This window comes from Melospiza melodia, chromosome 19 (assembly GCF_035770615.1).
Source record: "Melospiza melodia melodia isolate bMelMel2 chromosome 19, bMelMel2.pri, whole genome shotgun sequence".
NCBI lineage: Eukaryota > Metazoa > Chordata > Aves > Passeriformes > Passerellidae > Melospiza > Melospiza melodia.
Genome location: NC_086212.1, coordinates 13,421,168 through 13,433,420, shown reverse-complemented (window position 1 = coordinate 13,433,420; position 12,253 = coordinate 13,421,168). Strand labels below are relative to the sequence as shown.

The window sequence follows — 12,253 nt, the reverse complement described above, 5'->3', positions numbered from 1 at the left end:
TGAAATACTGTACCATGCTACTGATGTCAATTAATGAAAAGCAGAATTCTGCGGAGAGGGTCTGGTTTTGAAACACATTAACACACGTTAAACATGTTTGCACAGGAACTGGACTGTAAGCATCTTGGTTCCCAAACAATAAAGCAATTACACTAAAACTTGTAGTCTCAAAGTTGCCATTAATTCAATCCACTCAGTCTGGATTTTCACTGACTCTCAGATGTAGATGGCACAAATGTTTTTAAAAGGTGTAAGGCACAGTGTGGTGGGGATTACACCCACCATGGCCTCTCTGTTACCTGCTGTAAATCAGGTATATTTATGTATAAATAATGGAATTGTAGAACATACACCCAAATACGGGGGGCGGGCTCAGCAAGCTTTGTGGTCCTCATCAATGAAACAAAGATTTCCAAAAGGGCTTTTTGAATCAGAACCAGTGTGATCTTTGCTACCTGCAACCTTTTCTGCAGCAAAGATTTTTACTGACAAAATCCTCAACACCAAAAAAATCTAGATGGCAGTTTATCTCCTGGCACAATTCCACTAACTTCAGTGGAATTACTCCAGCACGGAATTTGGCCCCGCAGCCTTTACAAGGCGCTGTTTATTTGTACTATGATTCAGATATTTTGATACCAGGAATCTTTCAGCACTGAAGTTTCTCCATATGAAATATGTCTTGTATTAAGAAATATCAGTTTCACATTTTTGTCAAACATTATTTGCTAAATTCTGTTTGTTGCAAGGATGGGAATTCAGCTGTAGTTCAACAACATGGATCGGGCTAATAATAATGATAAGCAGTGACTAATAGGAGCTGGTTCATGTTTTGACTGTTTGCAGCAAAGGAAACTTCCCTCAGAAACAATTTCAAGATTAGGAGAGGAAACTCTGTGAAGCTCAAGCAGAAACTACTGCATGCTCATTGTTCCAACACAGGGGCACTTCTTTGGCCCAATTCTGCTCTCAGTGCTGCTCGTGTAAATCAAGAGGGAGTTTATGGGAATTACTTTGGACGTAGAGTTGTATAAATGAGACCACAGGGCCAGCTTCAGTAGAAATTTGACAATTTACACCAATGAAGACCTAGCCAAGAATTTTCTCTTGGGTTTCCATTTTTCCAACCTTAAGCATGTGCAGAACTTTATCCATGTGATTAGTCCTTGTGTGTAGTCTCGTTTATTTCAAAGAGTTGAAAAGGAAAATCTTCATCCTGAAACTAACTTAAACAGCTCTGTCATTTCTTTAGAAGTTTCTTCCATTAAGAGAAGAAATATACATATATAAAATAGCATATTTTATTTATATATAGTAATGGTATATATTTTTATATATATATATGTAGTAAATTCATAAAAGTACTTTGATGTAGGCCCTAGAGAGGAGGACTGGAAAGGTTTAAAATATCATGGTCTCTTAATGCTGTATATCAACAGGTAGTCTCCTTATCTGGCATGCTATCAAAATTTGCTTACTTGTGTTCTTGCTCAGATGACTTCATCCATCATTGCAACTTCTCACTGGTATTCATCCAGTTAGGATAATTTAGAGGCATAAAACTAAATGTGTTATCATTTTAACTACAAATTAACAGTTTCCACATAAATAGCATTTCCTCACTTGGTTCAAGGATAGCAGCCCTAATGGCACTAACTGTATATTTGATTTAAACTAATTAAAAACAGGGGCTCTTGCAATTTAATATATTGATTTTACCAGTGGGACTTAAATCTTTTATAATAAGTGTACACAGCTGCAGCACTCACCCACCGCCACTCTCCAACCTAATCCCTGCATTCCTCCTGACAATAACATGACAGGATCCACACATCCCAGTATTAGCCTTAACCCCAGTGACACTGCCAGAAAGTATTAAACTAAAACATCACAGTGTCCTATTTAAAAGGAGCCTGTCAACGGCTCTGACTGGGCTTTAATAGTTATAATCTCTTTTTTAATTAATGTTTCCAACCACTTGTGTAACCTTCCCTCACACGTCTCTCCCCGCCGACCCGAAAATGTGTTTCAGGCTGATTTCCAGGGAGCGCAGTGCCTGGTTTTGTGCTGCCTGTCCAGAGGCCATTAAAGCTCCTTTGCAGGGGGAGAGCTGGGACACACACAGAGACGCAGGCATGGCACAACTGGGGGCACTGGGGGCACTGGGGGCACTGGGAGCAGGTCCTGCACGCTCCACTGGTGCCCAGCTCCTGTTACCGGCATCACAGGGCCTGGCCATCAAGGCTCGTCTCCTTCAAAGCCCTTTCAGAGCTGCTGTGTTTTGGCTTCTAAACTGCAGCTCACAGAGGGGGATTCGCCCCCCCAGGGCAGCCTGTGTGGGAACAGAGCACAGACCCTGCTCTGGGATAAATCTGCTGTGTGCCAGCGGATGGGGACAATTTCCAGCTCCTTTCTCCTTGCGTAAGGACATCTGTCCTTGGCGGCTCCTTTCTGTTCTGCCAGCATACCCCCATGGCAGAGGTAAATGGTTCCCGTCCTGCTCTGCTGTTTTACCCCTGGAAATTAGAAAATTAATTAAGTTTTCTCTGGATAGGTCTGCACATTCAGAGAATACCTGCTTGGTCACTTGCTGCATGCTCCTTCATACCCTGACTTGGCTGCAAGCTTTCTGCCTTAAGCCAGTGTTACACCACCAAGGGCTGCACATATCCACACTGCCCAAAACAATTATGGGATGTACCTGTTCAGGCTTGAGAGCTTTTAACAGCGTGAGGTGGAAGAGAAGGAAAAAAAACCAAAGCGCTTGGCCTAATGTATGGACAAACCATGTGATGGGGACCAGGCATCCAGGGCTAACTTTTAATCTGCTTTGTTTCAAGTGGGAAATATGTGAAGATCAAATAAGTTCAAATCCAGGTCAAATATCCTTGAAAATCTTTGATTTATACAAGCAGGAAAATGAGGTTTAAAAGAAGTGATTATGAAAGGGTTACTAAAAACACAGCTGTACTCGTACTCTTATATCTGAGGCTCTCCAAAGAAAAACTGTGTGACATCTATATTAACCTTTGGCTGTACACCAATGAAGGCCTGTAGTGAGCTGGAATGCAAGGCAGCCCCTTCCAAATTTTAACACAAGCCAGGTTACAGCTGCAAATGCCTGCAGCCCGTGCTCACTTTATAAAGTATTCCCCGAAGGAAATTTTTTAACTGTTATAGAATCTTTTTCTAATACCCTACAGTGTTAAAGCCTGTTATTAAAGGGCAAAGAGATGGTTCTCTATGCCAAACACTTGTCAACAAAAAGGACAGCCAGATGGTATGAAATAAAAGGAAACTTGGGGGCTCTTCAGCTTCTTGATTTATATTAACAAAAGCCACTTTCAAGTGCTCCTTCCAAGAATGACTAATTCCCCCCCCCCCAACTTCTTTTTTGCCAGGATTAAACAACGTTGTTCATTTTATAATCAACCACGAGACAAATTAACAAATTGCGTATCACTTGTGCCGACTCTTTTAAAAATATTCTAAGCAAGTCTGTTTACCAAGGCAAGTTTACCAGCATAAGGGCAACGCAATTATTTTTAGAAGGGAAGGCCTAAGTCATCTAGAGGATGTTTACTCCTCAGCTGCTGTTTATAAACTGAAATTAAACTTGTGCAGAAAATCCTTTGCGTTTTTTCAGTTCCTAAAATGGATCAGTTTGTAAACTGTATTGGACAGGATCTGAAATTAAATTCTAAATGTTAAAATTATAGTAATAAATTTTACAAAATTAGTCAGTAATTAACTGGCTAACTTAGTCAGACCACTGTGGCTAAATTCTCTTTTAATTTACAAATAACTTCATTCTTGACACAACTCCATTCCCCATCCATCTTAGCACAGGTGTAAGCTAAGACAAAATGTAGCCTGTAAATTAACTGGTTATAAATCTAAATCTAATTAGTTGTCAGGATTTTACAGTAAGTAAAACTGTGCTTAGTACAAAGCTCCCTAAAACGGAGCACCTGTATTCTGGTTCCTCCCTACCAATACCCAGCATAAATTTTCTGCATTAAATATACACAGTATCTCCATAGAAATCAATGTGTGTGGGGTTTGCTGTTGGGGTTTTTACTATGAAGCCCAGTAAATCCTGCAATGTAGTTTTTTAAAAAGTATTATTCCCTCTAAAGTTGTACAACTAGATGGATGAGGAATATGAATAAGGCAAAAAAAGTGCTTATGTAGATTAGCATTTGGAAGCCTGGAATTACCGTTTTTTATTGACTGAAATTTCAAAGTATTATTTCTCTGCTCGCTTTTACTTCCTCCATGCTAAAATGAAACTTTATTATGCTGTGACACTTCCTCATTGTGATGGCTCTGCTATAGTAATAAAAGCCTACCTGTGAAATGCAATGCTCACAGAGTATCTCTTACAAAAGTAGGACACAGTTTACTACAGTCTGCATTTAGGAATTCAGCTCTGCTTTAAAAGGGATCATTGTAGAAAGTCTCCACAAAAATTCAGTTCTACAACTGATCTTCTAATTTTCCCTGGATGTCATAGAAAACTGTATGTCTCAAAGCAGGTGTTGTGTTTGATTATATACGGAGTGAGTGGCTGCTCTAATTCATTAAAACCTCCATAAACAAGCCTGCCTTTGTCCTATAAAGATGAAAGAGCAATGACTATAATGGGATGAAAGGTGTGCAGAGCGATGAAGAAAGCTCTTATAGATCTGTGTCCTTTTTAAACTCGTCCTGGCATGCTCTGTTGACAAGGGAACAAAACAGCACAGATAAACCTCCAAAATGTGCCTTGCTGGTCGTAATTCCACCTGTCCTTAAAACTGCTGGGCTTTGCTTGTGCTTGTGCTCTTACTGCTCCCTGACCATGCTGACAGCAATTAAATAAAATAATCATTTAGGATTTTGCATGGAGAACACTCTTGCATTTCTAAGCTGACAACAAACCCTGGTGGGTTGAAATGAATGAATAAATCCACTGCAGTCACCAAACTGCATCAGGATGTTGATTATTGGGCGTTATGGCTCATCCAGGTGAAACCTGCTCCATACAAAGTTCTCACATAGACACAGACATATCCAAAATGTAACTTTTATTTCACATTTATGGATTGATTTCATTCCTTTGTATTCAAACCCATCAATGGCCTAAATATTAACTTTTTCTTATAACTCTTACATGAGGTGACAAGAGACTTGCATCGGCAATGTGGGATGGGAGCGCTGCAGTTTCACTGGTGATTCAGTAAATTACTACACCTGAGGAGCAGAGCTAAACTCCCTGCCATTATGTACTTACATGTTTCATAAGGTTCTTTCCTCTCTACTGAAATGGAAAGCAAAGAGTGAATTTCGCTATTGTTATTTGAACATCTTTTGTCCTCTGCTCAGGGCTCTCCTTGCACTCGGTGTAGGACACAAGAACCACGGAGAACAGTGTTAGCAAGGTCACCCTTATCTTCAAAGTCAAATATTTGACTGCTATTGGTACTTTTGACTGCTCAAATATTTGATTTTAAGTGTATCATTGCTCATCGGCTTAAGTATCCAGCAGTGACTAGACAAACACTGTAATTCCAAATGGAAAGCACCAGCCCTCATGGAGCACAGCCCCCGGGCCAGATGTAATTCCGAGTTTCCCACTGTGAAGCTTATGGCAGTTAATAAGGAGGCGCAGCTCATGCAAACTAAGCTCTCCCACAGCGTCCCGTGGCTCCTTATCATGCAGGAATTGTGCCGGGATGGCTACCGTGTCTAATAATTATTAACGTGTGTCACAGAGCCTTTACAGCTGCTGAGCTTTTCAAGTTAGTTAAAGTGCAGGATTAGAGAGGTGGTGGTTTAGGTGGTGATTTAATCTTTGCTGCCTCTGAAGTTCCAGACAGTGGAAGTGTCCAGAACAGTGACATCCATAAAGGTGTTAATGGATTTATTGGAGATGGGGGTCTGTAATTCCTGGCAGGTTATGTGCCAGAGGTGTGCTCCTCTTGCACTTTGCGTTTCCCTTTGTTTGGGACAAAGTCTGAGCCGATCTTGTTTTGGAAACACGATTCAGGTTCTGCCTTGAACTCGCAGGCACCCAATCTGTACGTGTGTGGTTTGAGAGCCGCACATGATGAGCTCTAAAAACGGAGAGAGCGAGCCAGGTCTATAATTATATATTTAAAATAGAATGCGCACCCTGACAATGTTTTACTCAAATCCGGCCAAGTCAGTCCACACGGGTGTGCAATCTACAGCGAGCAAATAGAAATCAGATTGGGCCGTGGCATCCAATTAGGGAGGCCTAGCGAGTCGCATACAAAGCGTGCCAACTCTCGTATCGTTTGCATAAACCCATCCACATGTGCTTGCGAAAAGAGGCGAGTTAGCGGCATAAACTGGGGTCAACAGGAAAAGCTGCAGGAGTAAATAAGGATTTACTGCGGAATCCCTCCCAAGCCATTAGGAAAACATGTGCGAGCGGCTCAGCCCCCGCGGCCGAGGGAGCGCGGGCCGGGATGCCGCAGGAGCCGTCTCGGCCGTGCCACCGCATCCCGCGGGAGCCGTGCGGGACCCGCGCCGTGCTCCGCCTGCCTTTCGTGTCCTCCTCGGCGGTGCGGGATGCGGGGCAGACCTGCTCATCGTCCCGTTTAACTCCTACCTGCAAATCCCATTTCTGACGCGCAGCCACTATCAAAGGGAGCGGACGACAAAGAGCTCAGAGTGCCGGCGTGTGCGGAGAGCTCGTGGCTGTCCGGTGCTGCGAGGGGAAGTCAGAGCCCTTTCTTTCTTTCCCCGCCGATGCCACTCAATTACCGCCTGGCACAGCAGCCACCCTGCCGAGGGCCGCTACCTGCCCTTCCTTGCCCAGGTGGGCTGTCACCCACCTGCCCCGCTGGGAAACATCTCCCAGCCGGGGCCACCTGCGCCACCAGTCCCTGTCCTCCCGTCGGTGGCCGGGTCCCCTCTCCAGCCTCCCCCCGGCACGGTTCCCTGCCCGGTTACCCCCGACCCAGCCCCGCCGAGCCCGGCACTCACCCAAGTTGACGAAGCTCATGACCATGTCAGCTTCGGTGAGGAAGTTGCTGTCCTGCAGGCTGGCCAGAGGCGGCCCCTGGGTGCTGAAGATGGGCTTGTAGGGGTAAGAGAAGCCCTCGCCGTCCTCGGCGGCGGCCCCCGCCGCCCCCTCCTCCACGGACATGGCATTGTAAAGGTCCAGCATGAACATGGGGGCCGAGTTGTGCTTGCCGTGGAGGTGCGGCCGCGGGCGGTGCGGCAGGCCGAGGATGGAGAGGATCTCCCGCTGCATCTCGCGGCGCTCGGGGCCGCGCAGCCGCCGGTGGATGAAGCTGGAGTGCACCTCGTTGTCCACCGTGAAGTCGGCGAGCACGCAGCGCAGCCAGAGGGCGGGCGCGGCGGCGCCCAGCACCAGCAGCCAGGAGGCGGGCTGCCCGCGCCCCGCCACCGGCATCGCGGCGCGGCGGCGGCGGCTGCGGGGCGGCGCGGGGGGCGCGGGGCTGCCCCGCCGCGGGACGCGCCCCGCCACCGGCATGCGCGGGGGGCGCGCACGGACGGACCGACGGACGGACGGACGGGCGGGCGGGCGGGCGGACGGGCTCAGCCCCCGCGGAGGCGCCGCAGCCCGCTCATGGCCCGAGGCGGCGGCGGCGGGGGCCGATCAGCGGCACCGGCCCATGGACGGGGCGGCGGCGGCGGCGGCGGCCCGAGGCGCTTCCCCCGGCGGCGGCGGCGGCGGTGGCGGGAGCGGAGCGCGGTGCCCGCGTCCCGCACGCCGCGGCGGAGCCGTGTGAGCGGCGCGCTCGGCGGGGAGCGGCGGGAGGGTGGCTCTGGTGGGAGGAGCAGGCGGATAAACCCAAGCGCTCCCTCTCGCTCGCTCGCCCGCCCGCTCCAAAGCGCTCGGGAGAGAAAATCCCGGGAACTGCCTCGAGGAGGGAGGACGTCTGCTCAGGTTGCTTTTCAGGATGTTTGTGGAGGCTGCGGGCTCGGCGAGAGGCTGAGCCGGTCCCCAGCGCCTAAATTGCCGCGAACGTCATTAAGGAGAAGACAGCCCAGGAGAGAGGGCGGTTTATGTATAAGGAAGGGGCCCAAACTCCCACAGACTTTATAGATGCGACTGCATCGGCTGTCTCACAAGCACGCGTACGCATTTCTTTTTCCTGCCTACCCTTTTCTTTTTAAGAAGTTCAGATTAGAAGAGCCTGCCCGTGACACAACAAACTCCATTAAATAATTTAAAGCGTGATGATTATATATTCACCTACATAGACACGTATGTGTGTCTCTGTGCACAGAGCCCCGGGTCACTTTTTCCAGCTGGCAGTGGGGAGAGTTAATGGAGAAGCGTTAGAAATCCGAGGGGGGAGATATTCTCTAAGAATGGTAAAACCAGGAACATTTACTTGAAGTGAAACTATCAACCTGTGCACATGGGTGGTTTATGCCATTCCATTACCCTGCACCCTTGCCTTCCCATCCTTCTGCTCCTGGTACGTGCCATTTTGGGATATTTTGCCTTGAAATAGATTGTCAGCTTCTTAAAACAATGACTTTCTTAACTCAGTGGGTGCAACATCTACAGTAATGGAGTTACAGTCCAATTAGCCCAGGTAGATGTCTGCTGCAACAGTAAATAATAATAATAATAATAATAATAATAATAATAATAATAATAATAATATCAGATGACAAATGTAAACTAATGCTTCCCAAATCTTACTTGGAAAGAAGGGGAAGCCAGGATGGTGTATTTGGGTCACCAAACTAAGCCTGAGATAACCTCAGAAATCATGCATATATACATTAAGTTTATCCTGACATTATTTCCTTGGGCAAAGGAGAAAGAAGAAGGGTGGAATATAAAACAGGTCAGTGTTTTTGGAGGTGTTTTTTGATAGATTGTTCTGTTAATATTTTCAGACAAGCAACATCTGGTAGTATCCAGCAGCAGATCCTGCAACTCTTCTGGAAAATAATATTCAGCTTTTCTTTAAGTTCTTTATGTTTCAAATCTTGGTGTGAATGGCAGGTAGCCAGTGAAAAACTGCATGAGAGCCATGATGAATGATATAATGTGTTTGTATGCATGCATGTGCACCTCTTAATAACAGGGAAACTGAGGCATCACATAGAAATGACTCACTCATGGCACTGTTGAAATAGAGGTGGAACCGGCCTTAATCCCTCAGCTCAGACCTAACACATGTTTAGGAATGGCTCAAGCTCGGGGAGGATGGAGGGGGCAGAGAGGCTGTGGAGCTCCATCCACCTTAGGTAACAAGAAACATTTGCTGCACTCACTGGAGCTGCTCAAAAATCCCCCTGCAGCTGCATTCCCAGTGCTCCCCACGGATGGAAACACCAGCGCCCAGCAGCTGAATTCTGGCTGCCCAGCCAAGATCAAACTCTCCAGCATCTTTTGTACTTCCTGAGGAGCAGCACTAACCTGCTCTTCGCCACGCAATTTGCCTAAATCTCTTCCTGGCCGAGGGTGTGGTTTCTAGATCAACTTAAACTGATTTAAAGCCAGGCTCCCCCTGAGAAAGATCTTTGTTTTCTCATCCCACCCCAGCCTGGACCTTCAGCTGTGCAACCCCACCCCTCTGCAATGCTGGTACCAACATTTACACACAGGTCAGAAAGCTGATTCTGTTTTTAAAATATTTTTTTTTTAACCATTTGTGTACTTGCTTTTGCTGAAATAATTTTCTGCTGGATCAGCTCCTTGTTCTGACTGACTCCACGTTGTGGTGGAAGGAGGGAGGCCACAGGAATGCACAGCTGGGGGCAAGGAGAGGGTGTCTGGGTCAGGCTGTGCAGGAAGGGCAGGCAGAGGATTTGGGATCTCCCTGCTCTCCCTTTCAGCTGCAGACAACTTGATTTCTCTGCCTTCTTTGCTCCTTGTAGACTGTTTTTCCAGGGCTGTGAGTGTTGGCCTTTCATCAAGCAGCAGTAGGACAAGGAGCCTCGCCTTTGGCATGGATATGAGATGAAAAAGTCTGCAAGGATGGGACAGTGGGCTGGAGAACAGGTGTCTCTGCTGCCTAAATTACTGGTACTGGCATTGCTTGTAGCTCCCATTTAAAAGCTGACTAAACTTCAGGTCAGTGTTGTGCTCTGAAAGAAAGAAAAGGAAAAGTGTGGGAGGTTTCTCTGCTCACTCATTAACACCTTAGGTAACTGCTCTTGGTGTTGTAGGTGTCAATGGAGAAAGAACAGAGAACAAAACTAAACCTTGAAACTCTTGATTTGACAAATTTCCTGAAAAAGTGATGTTTGAAACTATTTCCTTCTTGTTTTGTCTAAGTGGTTTGGGTTAGGCCACATTTAGCTATATTCTGATTTAGTGCAGGATATGCTCTTAAAAGAGGGGGCAATGTTGCAACAGTAACCTGTGTTTTATAGGAACAGTTGGGAATTTTTCTCTTTCATACAGTATTTTCTATGATCTTGCTGCACCTGTACTCCTTTTAATGATAGCTGGCAGTGGGGTACTTAAAACAGCACAACAAAACCATGCCAGCAGCATGGGATGAGAAAGTGAGTTTGTTAAAGAATAACTTTTTGATGTGAAGTCCCCAGCTCTTGCCTTCATCCTGCTTTGGGACACAACAAAGGGCAGCATTTATTCTGCTGGGTACAATAAGGGATGATGCAGCTCCAACTGCAGTGGTGCAGCCCTCAGATCTGAGCTTGAATTTCAAATTCCTTTCAAACAGAAAGGCAATCCAGTTTGTACCTTTTTTCATGGACAACCTCTTTCTCTTCCCTCCTTTCCTGCCTGCTGTGTAAACCCTATCCTGCTTCCTGTAGGATCAGTTCCACACAGCTTGCTGAAATATTGGCACCTTCATGTCACTGTCTTTTTCCTCCTCCTCCTTCCTGGATCAATTAAGAAACCAGTTTTTCCTCTCAGTCTTCTCTACTTCTTTTGTGTAGCCTCCTCTTCTTGAGAAGGAAAACTTAATGCTTGTGATGAAGTAATCCCTGTTTGTTGGCACTTGCTGCTTCAGATAATTTCTATAAAAACAGACTGCCAATGTTTCTGGGGTTCTGCACAAGCCACATTACCAATTGAGTAACTTTTTGATCTCTGTGAGCTTTGTGTGCATGCTCTTACCCAAGTTTAGTACCAACTGCTGCCATTTTTTTGTTTGTGTGGAAACAGACAGAATATTTGGAAGTGTGTATTTAGGAGATAAACAAAGGGGCTGATTTAAAAACAAGAAATTCACAAAAATGTGCAGGTTTGTGCTTGGTGAATTTGTCATCCTCATGAAGCCATGTGAGGCATATGCCAGGGGCAGAATTTGGACATTTGCATTCAGTTTTACCAAACAGGCAGTAAAAAGTGTGGGTTCTGCTCAGAAACTCATTTAATGACTTTTCAAAAATTAGACACAAAGCATTTTGTCCTCTTTTTTGCTGATTCAGTTTCAAGCTCCTTGTCTTCCTACTTTGATGTCCTCTTTTTAACTTTAACCATGGTTCTTTTCCATTCTGTTTTGCATCTTCTCTCATTTGTCTTGAACAAAGTGCAACTCCTAAATTACAGCAAACTTTTTTCTCCTTCCAAATAGTCCCACTAAACTAACATGTGTTTGGGGAATTTTGAACTGTTTGTCTATGCTCTTTGCATGAAAAACATTAGTACAGCAAAAATAATAGCATTATTATTTGTATAAGAATGGATAATTAGCTCACGTATTTTTTTACACTGTATTGGATTATTCTTATCAAAAGATTCTAGTCATCATTCCAGCATTATTACTGAGAACACATTCACCAACATGGAGTTAATCACATTATGGATAAAGACATTATATTAGCTTTAATCCAGGAATTTGAACAGATTTGGGTTGAGCTGTGCTCTTTTGGACAATACTGATCACGTTATAAAAATTAAATTTTGATTCTCAATGCTACCAATCAGAGGAGAGTCAGAAATGAAATCTGTGTTTTGGATGGTGAAAAAGGCATTATTACTTCTGAAGATACCAGTGAAAGCTAAAATAGAATTTGGGGATTTATGAAATGGGGGTATGGCACTGAATTTAATGTCCATCAGCTGGGGAAGGTGGACAGAGTTCAGTCCTTCACAGTTCAGCACTTCATTTCCTAAAACTGGATCACCACAGGGATCCTTTTATTGCTATTTACTTCAGAGAACATTAGAAATGAGCTCATGTTACTGAAACTTTTGTAATGTTACATTTATTATACATTTATCTACAATTTGAATATCGGCATGGGCTGTATTTTCTATATATGTTTATAT

General features: G+C 45.2%; 1 protein-coding gene and 1 long non-coding RNA gene across 2 annotated transcripts in view; both read right to left on the bottom strand.

Moving 5' to 3' along the window:
* Positions 1–7,510, bottom strand: part of BMP7 (bone morphogenetic protein 7) — a 41,627-nt gene extending 34,117 nt beyond the window's left edge. The window contains exon 1 of the mRNA XM_063172606.1: positions 6,997–7,510. Coding sequence (XP_063028676.1) covers positions 6,997–7,510 — 514 coding nt within the window. The remainder of the gene's footprint in view (positions 1–6,996) is intronic.
* LOC134426843 (uncharacterized) lies at positions 5,161–6,705 on the bottom strand. Its single transcript, XR_010030058.1, has 2 exons — positions 6,620–6,705; positions 5,161–6,098 (listed from the first exon to the last, which is right to left on the bottom strand). It is a non-coding gene; the product is annotated as an uncharacterized LOC134426843 (long non-coding RNA).
* Positions 7,511–12,253: the final 4,743 nt, after the last annotated feature.